Source organism: Trachymyrmex septentrionalis, unplaced genomic scaffold (assembly GCF_001594115.1).
Source record: "Trachymyrmex septentrionalis isolate Tsep2-gDNA-1 unplaced genomic scaffold, Tsep1.0 scaffold7, whole genome shotgun sequence".
Classification (NCBI taxonomy): domain Eukaryota; kingdom Metazoa; phylum Arthropoda; class Insecta; order Hymenoptera; family Formicidae; genus Trachymyrmex; species Trachymyrmex septentrionalis.
This window is the reverse complement of record NW_017305884.1, coordinates 857,180-871,191: the sequence shown is the minus strand read 5'-3', so window position 1 is coordinate 871,191 and position 14,012 is coordinate 857,180. Positions and strand designations below refer to the sequence as shown.

At 28.8% G+C, this 14,012-nt stretch overlaps 2 protein-coding genes across 2 annotated transcripts; one reads left to right on the top strand and one right to left on the bottom strand.

Moving 5' to 3' along the window:
- Positions 1 to 963: 963 nt before the first annotated feature.
- On the bottom strand, positions 964 to 8,554 carry LOC108753626 (transducin beta-like protein 3). The gene is made up of 15 exons (XM_018495394.1): positions 8,355 to 8,554; positions 8,176 to 8,227; positions 7,807 to 8,014; positions 7,540 to 7,714; positions 7,040 to 7,210; positions 6,770 to 6,945; positions 6,430 to 6,629; positions 6,163 to 6,366; positions 5,748 to 5,937; positions 4,851 to 4,972; positions 4,362 to 4,520; positions 4,114 to 4,279; positions 3,276 to 3,500; positions 2,229 to 2,356; positions 964 to 1,161 (listed from the first exon to the last, which is right to left on the bottom strand). The coding sequence occupies exons 1-15, from the start codon at positions 8,378 to 8,380 to the stop codon at positions 964 to 966; spliced, it is 2,400 nt and encodes a 799-aa protein (XP_018350896.1). The 5' UTR covers positions 8,381 to 8,554.
- An 847-nt stretch (positions 8,555 to 9,401) lies between these two features.
- Positions 9,402 to 14,012, top strand: LOC108753627 (mitochondrial dicarboxylate carrier). The gene is made up of 8 exons (XM_018495396.1): positions 9,402 to 9,662; positions 12,118 to 12,288; positions 12,489 to 12,644; positions 12,737 to 12,903; positions 13,005 to 13,212; positions 13,296 to 13,376; positions 13,453 to 13,509; positions 13,598 to 14,012. The coding sequence occupies exons 2-8, from the start codon at positions 12,181 to 12,183 to the stop codon at positions 13,706 to 13,708; spliced, it is 888 nt and encodes a 295-aa protein (XP_018350898.1). The 5' UTR covers positions 9,402 to 9,662; positions 12,118 to 12,180; the 3' UTR covers positions 13,709 to 14,012.

Here is a 14,012-nt window from a genome sequence, read left to right as displayed (position 1 = left end):
CTCTGAAAGTATTGTTAAATAAAAAATATATTCAGATAAAAATTTTGTTACTTCGAGGGCAACATGAGATGAAATTATTAATTTGACCTTGGGTGGCGTTGTTAAGTTCAAGGCAAGGTTAATTTGAATTTTTTTAATGAGATTCCTTATTTTTCATTGCATATTCTTGTAGCACACCTCGAAAGCTTTTTAAAACATAATAAAATTTTTTTTTTATAAAATACTTTTCAAGTTATAAGGTTTGAAAAGGCTTGAAAGTTATAAGATCGCCGGTGGATTAATATTATCCAAATGCAACGGCTAAAACCTTTTTAATGTTGTTTAGGATTATAATCTCAATAGCATTTGTTAAAATCAAGACCATTAGAAGTTATTATCTACCTCTTATTTTTTTAATTTTATGTAGAAATGAATTTTTAGTGCAAAAATGAAAGTAAGAGGAATAATCTCTAATAATCTTGATCTTAACAAATATTATCAAGGTTTGATCTTGAACAACATTCAAAAGGTTTTAGTCATTGTTTGGACATCTTGGATAATACAAATGCCGGCGACACTATAACTTTCAAACCTTATAATTCGAAAAGTACTTCATAAAATATATTATAGTATTTTGGAAAACTCTTGAGGTATGCTATAAGAATATGTAATGAAAAATAGAGGAGTTTTATTCAAAAAGGTCAAAGTAACGTTGTCCTGACCTTGGCAAGGCCACCCAAATTCAAATTAATGGTTCCAACTTGTCCCCTTTGAAATCATAAAACTTTTGGCTGAACATATTTTTCATTTCACACATATTTTCAGAAATAATAGCTTATAACACTTTATATGGGCTACCCTATATATATTCGTATACGATACATAACAGTCAAAAAATAGAATTTGTACAACTTACATATTATATTAATAGAATTTGTACACTTACATATACATAATATATGTATATCATTTATATGTATAACTTTATTTAGTGCCAATTGATATAATATCAGGTTTCATACGATTAAAAGTATACGTTAATAAATACAGATCCTGCAAAAGTTTTGTCAATCTTTTAAAATGTCTGTCGGTATAAGGCATCATAACTTCTAGAGTAGAAGATAAATTTGGTGTCTGCAGCTCCTGCGTTCCGATTTCTGTTATTAAAGCGTTTATAACTACCTAGAAATAATAAAAAAATGAAAAGATAAAGAGTATTTAAAGATATTTGCATGCATGAAAAAAATGTTTTCTTTAGTAGACCGGAAATTTTGTTAACATGAAAAAAAATTTTTAATTAAATTATTAAATTTTTATTATACAAGATCTCTAATATTTGTTTGCATCCTTTGTCCCGAAACAGTTGAAAATGTCAAAAAATGTCGGAACACGTGTTCTTTTACTGTTTCTAAACAGCAGTTACTTAATTTTAACTATCAATAATCAAAAAGATAAATAGATAAAAAGATAAATAGATAGAGTTTCTTTAGAAAACTTGAAACTCTTCAAATGGAACTAAATCTAAAAAACAAAAAATAAAACTTAATATCCCAGTAAACGAAAATGGATTGAAACGGAATGAAATGTAATATATTAATTTTCAGAAATGTGCATTCGCAAATGTTAAAATGAATCTTTTTAATCCGAATGCATTTTTAATTCATTTATATAATATAGCGTGAAATACATTTCTAAGCCTTTTAATCTAAGAATAATATCAGCTTTTTTGTGCCTCGTAAATATTTCTCAATTTAAGATTATGAAAAGAAAATGTAGTTTTTCAATCCAATTAAATCCTATTGAATCCAATTTAATCCAATTTAATCCAACGCAATAAAAAAAAATTTGTTATTCAAAATACGCATTCGCGCGCGCGCGGATAGATAAAATTCTAATCAAGTAATCTGATAAATTTCAATCTATTAATTTTAATTTCTTAATCTGATTTAACCTTAATATTTAATTTGTTTTTTATCTTTTTCTAATTCTTACAACTAGAATATGATAAAAAGTAATTTAAACTGACTTCTACGTCATTAAAAATTTTTGAATTGTCGCTTATCCACCTCTTTCACAAGACCACGGAAAATTATTTAATAAAAAAAGTTAATTTCTCAAAATAAACGTATTTCAACATTTGCTCATATTTTCAGTTGTTCAGAAAATATATCAGATGTAAACATAATTTAGAGTATAATTATCAAAATTGTTCAATTCCTAAACAGAAATTATTAAATTTCATATTATACTTGAGCAGCAAGCGAGTTTCGACTGTTCATGTTCCATGTAACTGCACACTTGAGTAACGTTTCCTTATGATTTGGTTTTAATTCCTTTATTACTTCTGTAAACTCGTTGTTCGTCTTCTTCGATATAGCTGTTACAAAAAAATGTTATAATAATTTTACAAAATATTTGGACGCATATATGTATATGTGTATCTATATGCACGTATGCAGGGTTGGGTAGTGCTAAGTCAAAAAGATAAAAGTTAAGTTAAAAAGTTAAAAAATTAATTAATTTAACTAAATTTAGTTAAATTTTATCGGTAACTATTAATTTGATTTTTTTTAAGTAAATCCTCAGACACAATGCAAGGGGATAATAAGTATATAATTTTAAATATAGTAATTTTAAATATAAAATTAAATATAAAATTGTATAATCATTACTTATGAACAAAAAAATAACCAGATTTTTTAAATAAATATATTTTTAGAAAGGAAAAATATAAAAAATTATGTAAAATAAAATTATATAGAGTCAAACTTTTTCTTTTTCTTTTTTTTTTTGGTTATTTGTTCGGATCACATTTAGCTTTTAACTTTTCAATTAATTTTTTTTATTAACTTAACTTTTAATTCAATTAAATTTATTATGGATTAACTTGTATTTTAATTATGTTAAATTTTTGAAGGCTGTTAACATTAACTTAACTTAATTTTAAAAAAAGTCAACTTACCCAACCCTGCACGTATGCATGCAGGTACACATATCAATATAACATAACGAATCGGTACACATGCACTCTGCACTTATGCTGCTCTAATGCAGTGCGAGTGCAGAACTACTTTGGTGCTATATCAAACTGCACTGTCAGAATTCAGAAACATTAGTGCAACATTTCTTGAACTCATTCAGTTCGTTCGGTTGGTCCAAATATAAATTCAGCATTACATTGGGTCATTTTTTCACTTGTCGAATACGACAATTTGAACACATTGATACAGTAGTGCGTACAAACCGAATGTGTAACACTGAAAAAGTTTACAATAAAATCAATGCGAAATAACTACCTTCTATGATTTTGAGCACTTGTAATGGTCGCTGTAGTTTTAAAGCCAATTTTAATGCAGCCTGCAGTTCTTCAGCTTTGAGTAAATTGGCCAACCTTTGCTCTTCAAGCACAAATTGTGCTTTCTCCGATGCGTCTTGCGCTTTCCTTTCTTCAGTTACGTCTCTCCAAATAACTAGTAATGAATCGCTACCTCCACTGATAATATGTTTCTGATCTTTTGTAACTACATGAACAATATACTAACCGTTAAAAACGTATATCATACACAATAAATGGACAAAACAATATAAATAAAAAATATACTTGTTTTATTAATAAGAAGTCTATCATTTATTTTTAATACAAATTCTCACTTCTTGTGGAAATAGTCATGCAACGCTTAAGTAGTCATTAATAAATTGTTATATTATTTTTTTAACAAAACATCTTTCAGTTGCTTACACAGGGTAAAGCATTTAACTTGCACAGCTTAAAAAATTTGTAATACTTATTATATGCATTGTATGAAAAATTATATACAAAAGTTGTATGACTTTGAGGGAGTTATTACGTGGTGTATAAGTGGAAATATTTCAGAGATTTTAAGGTCAACTTCGTTTTTGTAAATAAAATGTTATATTTTTTTTGTGTCGGACATTAGAAACTAAATCATTTGGGATAAATGGTCATAAGAAGTTTTCGTCTTGAATTTGTGTGAAAAATCACTCCTTAAAATCTTTTAGCATACTTAATATAACAAGTATGCTAAACCTTGGATAACAAGTAAATTTTTCAAATGTTCACATTTTGTTTCTTGTATTTATACATTTTTATACCCAAAGATTAAACAGGCTCACCTGCGAGCGTCCAAACATGACTTTCGTGTTGGTTCAAAGTTGATATGCATTCGGATGTTTTGATATTCCACAATTTCAGAAGACCGTCTCCACCCGACGTAATTAGTTGCATACCGCGTGATAAAAATTCTCCTCTTAAGACAGAAGATTCGTGTCCTTCAAACGTCTGTGACAAGAGCAAAAATAATTAAATTAAAATTAGATTTAAGAGTATTAAAAAAAAGACAATTTATTTTTCTTTTAAGTACCTTTAGACAATTGAGCTCCGTTAAAGACCACAATTTCATAGTACAGTCAGCAGACGTTGTTAAAAGTACTTGATCAATTGGCGAAAATCGAACACACCATACGCCTCTTCGGTGACCATGAAGCACACCGACTAATTGTAAATTTTCAGCATACCATAACTACAGATAATTATCATATTATAATATTTTTATAAACTAACATTTCAGTTATTCAAACACATGCGTAAAGTAAATTTGATTAATGCAATCACTGAGAGAAAATTTTTTGATATCTGTAACTATAATTACATGTCACTATAATTACGATTATTACTGCTATAAATTAATAATAATAATTACTAAGCCGTAATTGGTGCTAACTATATATATATTTATTAGAACTTATATATAGTAATTATTACTAACATTATAACAATAATAATCGTAATTATAGTATAAATGTAATTATAGTTATAAGTACCAATAATTTTTGTCTCAGTGATAATATACCTTAGCAGTTTTATCTTGCGATGCTGTAGCAATCAGTTTGTCATTTGGTGAGATGGTTACACAGTTTATATCTTTTTGATGCGCTAATGTTGTATGTCTTACATTTAATGATAAATCTTGATCTGCAAGCAACAAAGATTACATATATCCACATGCAATTTATATAAATATACAGTATATGTGTATGTATGGATTGCATATTAAAAATATTCGAAAGTTAAAAATAAAAGTCATCTTAGTATATACTATAGTCACCCTATCATAAACTAAGATACCTTTTATTTTCGATTTTCGAATATTTTTGTAACACATCCCTCAGAAGGTTCCAATTTTTAAAAAATCGATGTAAAACTGCAGCCCGATCGGATAAGAGGAAAATATCTTAAGCATCTTAAGATATTACTTAAGACGATCTCAAAATAAGAATAAACTATAAATACCGCCCTTTATCTTAACAATTATAAGAACAGCTGCAAATAAGACTGTAAGTTCTATAATAATAAATAATCTATATAAAATGGATTAACTCATAAAATTAAAGTAACTAAAAAAAATAAAATAAAATGTTATTATAAAAAAATAAAATATTTTCATTTTTTCTTAAAAATAAATAATTTGTTAATTTTAATCACAATATTTTACGACAATGATTTCCATTATTATTTTTTTATTTTTCTAGAAAACTACTTAAAATTTTCCAAAATAATTCTTTAAAGTAAAAAATCAAGCGCGCGCGCATACACGCACGCACTCTGATACTATTTTAAAATTACCCCATATTCTAAATTAGAGGGCATATGACCATATTAATTAATTCGAATGTGATCAAACAAAGAGGTTCTATACTACTCATTCCATATATCCAATTTTATTTAAGAAATCATACATTTTACTTACTATGTGATTCGAGATTGTTGGGTAATTCCCACAGTTTCAGGCATGAATCTTGGGCAACAGTAGTGAAGAATTTAGGTAACATTTGAGATATGGCAATAGAACTAATCGATGCTGTATGTCTAACAGCATGTCCAATGCAAGACATCCTCATTGTGTCTTTATCCAGTAGCCATACGCGGACACTATTATCCTATAAATAATAATTTTATATATAACATAATATCAATTTCCTATATTATTATACAGGGTGTCTCATTTTAATTTATCCAGGTACATCCGATTTATGCTTCAGTTTATAAAAAATTAATTTAAATTAAAGGTTGTAAGTAAAATAAGTATAAAATAACTGTTATCTGTTTTGAGAGCAATAAACTGATACAATGCGTTATTATATATTATTAAAAGATATAAATACCTTGGCCGAAGATAGAAGCAGATTTACATTTGCCAAAGTCGTAGCGAGAGCCAAAATGCTGTCAGTATGACCGCATAATAGTTGACAATTCATAGAGGCAATTTCATAAAGTTTTATATCACAACTATTAGTCGCGAGTGCAATATGACTGTCATTATCTCCAAGATACGCAACATCTAGAATTTCATCGCTGTAGCCTACCAACTTTTGTAAATTAAAATTAGTATCTATATAATTTTATAGACTTTTATACCAAGTATATCAAACCTGCTTTTTGCATTCGAATAACTCCATTGAATGAACAATTATGTTGTGATCGACAGATACTACTGCAAAAATATTAGAGATGCTGTTGTAAAGTAAGTGCGTAATTGATAAGCCTCCTTCTTCCTTAGACGGTGGCACTAAAGAATCGTCTTGCACATAAATCTGCTTGCCCGTTTTCATCTCCCAGATTTTAACGACACCTAAAGAATTTATATTAATCCTAAATGTACATTGGAAACGTGTAGTAAAAGTCCCAAAAATCGTCATGTGCATTAAGAGTTAAATTATACTACTTTCGTGTAGAGCATAAACCTCACACACATTTCGATTATTACTATACCTTTTTCGCCAGCCGAAGCAACATATATACCATCGCTTTTACGTGATGTAATAAATACTGGAAGACATTTCGCGGATATCATAAAAGTTCCCTCAATTCCTTCGTATACTGGTAAAACACGTATTGATGTCCCAGTGGATATATCCCACAAGATCAATACTCTGTCTCTTCCCGAACTGTGCACATATGTATTATATTACATTCTATCTATAATGTATTTTATATTTATATATCTATAATGTATCTTATATTTCATAATTTCTTTATTACCTAACTAAATAATTTCCATTTTCGTGAAAACTAAGAGATGTTACTTTACTAAAATGTCCAGAGAGAATAACTTTTTCCTGTCCAGTAGTGATGTCCCAACCATAAATTTTTGTGTTGTCACCAGCTCCAAAGAGAAGTGATGTTTCACTGTTGGAATAAAATTCCAACACGCTAAGTGAAAATAAAGATATCAATAGTTACTCAGAGCAATATTTTAAATTATGATCTATTTTAAGGCAAGTACAAATAGAAATATGCAAATTACTTATATGTACAAATTAAATCAAGTAAGATCAATTAAATCACTATGATCTGAATCCAAATTATTCAAAAATTTTGAATTTAAAAGATTCAAATATGTAATACTGACAATCTTATAACTTTATTTCCCATCAATATAAAGTAAAATAATAATTTTTTACTATTGTAAATGCGCATTCCTGAAAATTTGAATTTATTTCAATCCATTCTTGTTTACTGAATACCATACATATAATTACCTAACTACTCCTTGTATTCCTTTAAAATTATGTGTACATGCATGATGTTGTAAATTCCACAATCTGACAGATCCGTCACTTCCACCAGATGCCATTAAAATACTATTATTCGAAAGAGTTATTTGCATTACAGGTCCTTTATGAATTGATTTCCATAATTTCATTAACTTATTAGCTATAACAAGCATAAGTAAAAAAAAAAATATATAAAAGTGTTGCAGATAAGAATATAGAAAACAATAACAAAATTAGAATTCGGTTGATTACTTTTCCAATCCCATAATTTGAACAGTCCACTCTTGTGATGAGTGATTATGCCTGTATCTTCATTACAAAGTGCAAAACAATTGATTGTATCCTCTAGTTGATCAGCCTCTATTATGCACAATGATGATATCACAGAGCCTTTGCTCATAGACAGTATGGATACAGTCCCTCCTTTCTGGCAAAATAAGTATTCTGCATTTGCACTCCACTGCAACGAAAGGACAGATTATAAATAATCAGTAAGCCCGGATTAAAGAATTAAGATTTCCAACTACTGACCCTTTGCAGAATCAGCTTTAAACTACAGACTACCGACTCATATTCTAGAATCAAAATAACAAATAAATTCTTTAATCTATAAAAACCTACTTGTATATTGCCGCCAGTATAAAACGCTTCATACTTGGACTCCACCTCGAATCTATAAGTATAACATGAGAGTAATTATCAAAACACAATTGTTAAAAGATTGTAAAAGATAAGCTTAAAAAATAATCGTATAATTGATCGTATGTACTTATGACACATCAGAATAAAATATTACTTACGCTTCCTTAAGATTAGCTTTGCTCATCTTTCATTACCCAAAAAAATTAACTTAGTTTTTAATTAAATTAGTTTTCAATTAAATTAAAAGACATTTATAGTAATTTATATTTTAAATCAGAAGTCAGAGTCGTATCACAATGCTAAAAGTACTGATATATAAAATGTGACCGGTCCCTAAAATCACTCAAAACAACGTGCAACACACGTGCAAAAATACTCTACCGAAGTCAGACTTTTATCAAAGAGAAACAAAACAAACAGAGAGGAAATAATATACTCGAAACTCCCTAGTATACTAGCGGCACATCACGGAGTAAAATGAAGTAAAAAGGAGACCAAACTCAAGGTGCTATTACATTAAAGCGTCAAGTATCGAGCATTATGAGTTTACTATTCGCTAAAAATAGGTCGTGTGATCAAAATTGATGAATACGGGCCGGTTTCACCAATCGATTTCGCCAATCAAGCTTAATCGTGATTAACTGTCAACCGCAATTTTACTAAACAGCAAACGCGATTGGTCAGTCAACGGCCGATTAAGCTGGCATTAGTAAAACTGACCTTAGCAAAAGCAATCTCACGCTTGATACTGCCATGTAAAAGTAGCTTTACAACCATAAGCCCAATCTACAATTGCGTAAACGTAGTTGTAGCTGTAAGAATTGATCAATAAATTATATTCTAATCCGGTTTAAACCCTCGGTGGCAACTAGGCCTGTGATTGGTGAATCGTTACACTACGATCACTTACAACTACGCAATTGTAGATCAGGCTTTACTTAACCACCACTGCCACTGCTCATTGTATATAATGTAAATTAATTAACTAAATATCAATTATACAATTTTATATGTATATTAATTTAATTAGATAATAATATAATAACAATATACATTTAATATTGGAATAATAAATATACATTTAAATAAAATATTAAGTGCAGAAATTCCAGATGAATTTTGTTTCGAAACGTGATTTGTTTTAAGGAATAGCACAGCACTTCCATAATTCGCAATGCATGCAGCTGTTTATCGCGACAGGCGATAAGCGAGAATATAATAATGACTACGTAAACAGTACATATTCCACTTCCTTATGTTCTATTGGAGATTCTTAACGTCTCGACTGTTACGTGAGGAAAATGGTACTATTGCACGTGGTTGTCAGCTGATACGCGCCTGCGATACGTCATTTCGCAGCCTTTTTCCATTCCTCTGGAATGGAACATTTTACGCCTATTACGTTAGTCGAGATCCAGCTGTCGACTGGATCGGAACGTTCCTTTGTCGTCGTTGTTTCCGAGCTTGTAAGTACTTTGCATACGTTTATTTCAAATAACTCGAAAAGCTTATTAACTCAAAGTATTCGAATGACAATCGTAAGATCCAGTCTAATCGATCTGCTTGAATTGGAAGGAGAAGCAGTTTGAAGCATTTAAGCAGCTGAAGCATATTCGTACGCCCGAATTCAGCATTTTTCAGGACAAGACTGAATTTCGAGTAAAATTAAATAAAAAGTTATTTCTATATACTTATATATAGAGGAACGGATCAAACAGAAATTGGAACGTTTGATAATATTAGCCTTCACTCACCGATCATTGGATTTATAGAATGAAATTGAATTGTAGGAAGCAAAATATTAACAGTATGCTAACAATTCGACTCTTGTAGAATGTCACGGCAGGTAAAAGTCAACTGTTCGCGTTAAATTATCGCATTCTGCCACCAAAATTTGATAACAAATCAATTATGGAAGTCGAGCAAAACCATTTTGTAATCATTTAAATGGAATATATTATTTAAATAAATTATTACAAAATAGATTCTGCTCGATTTCTGCAGTCATTCCGCTATCATATTCTGTTATATTTCTATAGTATTCTGCCAAGAAAGTTTATTAGATATTTTACAATACTTTTCGATAAATTTGGAAAATGGAAAGATTCAACTTTCAAAGATTGGAACTTTCAACTTATTCAATTATTTATGATGATTGTAAAATTGTTATAATTAATTTGTTTTTTTAAACAAGTAAGTATATACATTTTCGCCTAGTAGTCGTCAATAGCGAATTCATTCGTGCAAATATGGCGAATCGCATGCTTGGCTCTTCTCATTCGAGCCGTGTCATCCTAAAAAGTGTAGCTGAATTATTGACTGAGGAATAGAATCATCGTTATCGCTAGATCGCTTCTGCGTCATCGTATATTTATTTGGTTTAATTTTAGCCTAACTTAACAAGAATTTTCGGTTTATATTTGCGTAAGAAATTGTAGAACATTGCAAATTTCGTAACATCATCTCCATTCATGAGTTTTAAAAAAAGAAAACAGATATTTCGGAGTATTTAATACTATTTGCTACATGGTGTATATACTGTAAAAAAATTTATATTAATAAAAGAACAAGAAATAAATTATTATATATTCAAATAAAGCCCATAAAAGCCGCAACTATGGATAGACGAGTGCAAAAAGATAATAAGAATTAAATACAAAAATAGATATTTCGACACTTGATTTGAATCCTCTTTAGTATAAAACTGACAAAATTAACAAAATTATTGAGCGTTGCAATGAACATGGTAAAATTATTGAAAATAAAAATAAAAAGCAAGGTTTTACCAAGCAAAAAACATCGTGCATATAAAGTCCAGAAATAAAAAAGTTATTAATGAACGTCTTTAATAGTATTTGGTAGAATACTTAAATCATTAGTCGAAAAATAGTAGACTGAAATAGTAAACGATCACTTATAAAGCTACCATAATTTAATATACAAAATAATTAAAAATTAACTTATATTAGTAATAAAATAACGGTGACATGACAGCAAAATATAGAATACGAAAGATGTATAATGAAATTTGTTATGAGTTTATGAGAGATTTATTAACAAATAATAGTATGTTTATACGTACTAAATTAATTAATAAAACATAAAAGCATCACGATTTTGTAAAAAGCTTACAATATAACGGATTTAAAAAATACATATTATTTTGCAAATTTAAATCTTGCTTTTGTTTTTGGATATAGGTATATCATTTTAGAGATCAGTTCCTTATAATGCTTTTTTCTTGTTTTAATAAATATTATAACATTGTTCCAATTCGAATTCATAATAAATTAATTTTACCTTCAATTATTACGAAGTGTTGATTGATGTTCCTATTAATAATATAATTCCGGTGTTCATTTATTCTGATTTTTAATAATTGTACTCATAAAATGCATTATAATCACCTGTCTTTTGCCCTAATGTTAAGTTTTAATTATTTTGTAAATGTACTCAGTTTATTAAGTCCTTTATAAATCATACGTACAATTGAGTCAATTTAAAAAATTTTTTTTTTATCTATCGAAATAGTATTAATATATGTAAAATGTTGAAAAAAGTAGATAAATCAGCAGCTTGATCAAAACAATAGAATTGAATATTAGTCCAGTTGATCTGTTTAATTTAGAATACAAATTTATATTAATGTACATACATTTGTAGAAAATATATGCATTTATTTTTATGACTGCTATCTAAACTCTGATATGATAATCTTTTAGTCTCTTTTTTTCTATGAACTATTTGTCTATTTTCAACATCAAAATTGAGAACTATAATTCTTACACATGATGATAAATAATATATATTTAACATTTTGTTTTATTAGCATATATTAATTTATTAGATAAGATAAATTAATTATATTTTTTTGATAAATCAGTATATGTTTTAATTAATTTTCCTTTTTTAATTTTACAGTGCCAGTGTCAACATTAGTGCCATAGATATGTTCCTAATTATTGCTTAGTATACAGTGGAAAAATGAATAGAACAATGACTGACAAAAGTAAAAAATTATCACGCTGGTACTTTGGTGGTATTTCTTCCGCAGCTGCTGCATGTGTGACCCATCCTTTAGATTTATTGAAGGTCTTGTTTATATCGTTATTAAATCAGTATTTTTTATTAGTAAAAGTAGTGAAAGATATTACATAGTTTAAACATTTTGTATAATCAGAAATTATTTCAAATTATTGATAAATATCTCACTTCTCTTTAAATGCAGATACAGAAATACGAATAAAGAAATGTGTAAATTAGGGGGCTAAACGCTTAGATGTTCTTTCTAGGTTCACTTACAAACGCAACAAGAAGGCAAGTTATCAGTAGTACATTCTACTATTGGAATAATTAGGAAACAAGGAATATTAGCTTTATATAATGGACTCAGTGCTTCCCTACTTCGCCAACTTACATATTCTACAATAAGATTTGGAGCATACGAGGTCAGTACATGCAAACCTTATATGCATCATCTACATGTATATAAACGTTTTCTTCTTAATTTATTATACACAGGTCATGTTGAATATAATAGGTCGGCAAACAGACACTTGAATCGTCTGGTCATCCGTTGCCTTTTTATCAAAAGCTTATGTTGGCTGGAGTTTCCGGTGCTACTGGCGGTGTCTTTGGAACTCCTGGCGATGTGATTAATGTACGCATGCAGAATGATATCAAAGTAGCACCAGAACTAAGAAGAAAGTAAGTTGATGTCCTTATTATTCGATTATATTATACTTTATTATTCGATTATATTATATTATATAACTCGTTGGTTATTAATATATTCCTTTATCACACAGTTATAAGCATGCTTTAGATGGATTGTTGCGTGTAATTCAACAAGAAGGAGTTCGTAAATTGTTTAGTGGATGTTCGACTGCGACCATGAGAGCAGCACTGATGACTATCGGACAATTGAGCTTTTATGACCAGATTAAAACAATGTTGTTACAAACTGGTTATTTTCAGGATAATCCTTCAACACACGTTTTATCCAGTGTATCGGCAGTGAGTGTCTATAAATAAGACTCATTCTAAATTTATGATATATTCGAAAAGAGATAATGTTTTACATCCTTTTGTGCTGATAGGGCGCTATTGCAACAACGCTTACGCAACCTTTAGATGTTCTTAAAACACGAGCAATGAATGCTAAGCCTGGAGAATTTAAAGTAAGTAGATCCAAATCTAAATGGAATAAATTAAAAAATATATGTAATTCGCGACTATATTATATTTTCTATACAGAACCTAATAGAAATCTTCCTATATACTGCCAAACTTGGGCCACTGGCTTTCTTTAAAGTAAGTATGATTGAAAAAGATCTTTATGTCGATATATTATTAAATAATTTTGATAAAATCATGCAAAAAAAATTGTTTTTATTTTTAGGGTTATGTACCTGCATTTATTCGGTTAACACCACAAACTATTCTCACATTTGTATTCCTTGAACAACTCAGATATAATTTTGGATTCTATCCACAATCCATAAAACCATAATTTATAAAGATTGAAATATTTTTGATAAGCAGAACTTTTGTAAGATAAATGGGTTCGTTACTTGTCAGATATTGTACAAAAAAAACAAACGATTAGTGTTACTATAAATGATCATGCAATACGTAACGCAAACACAGACGTATGAAAATATTTGCAGCAAAAATATTTAATTACTAAATCGCATACAGTCTTTAAGAGTTAATCATGTTTCTATCTAGAGATATTTCAATTATGGTTGTAATTTTCAATTGATACATTCCTTATATTAATTGTGATACGTTGACACAAATGCAATTATATATAT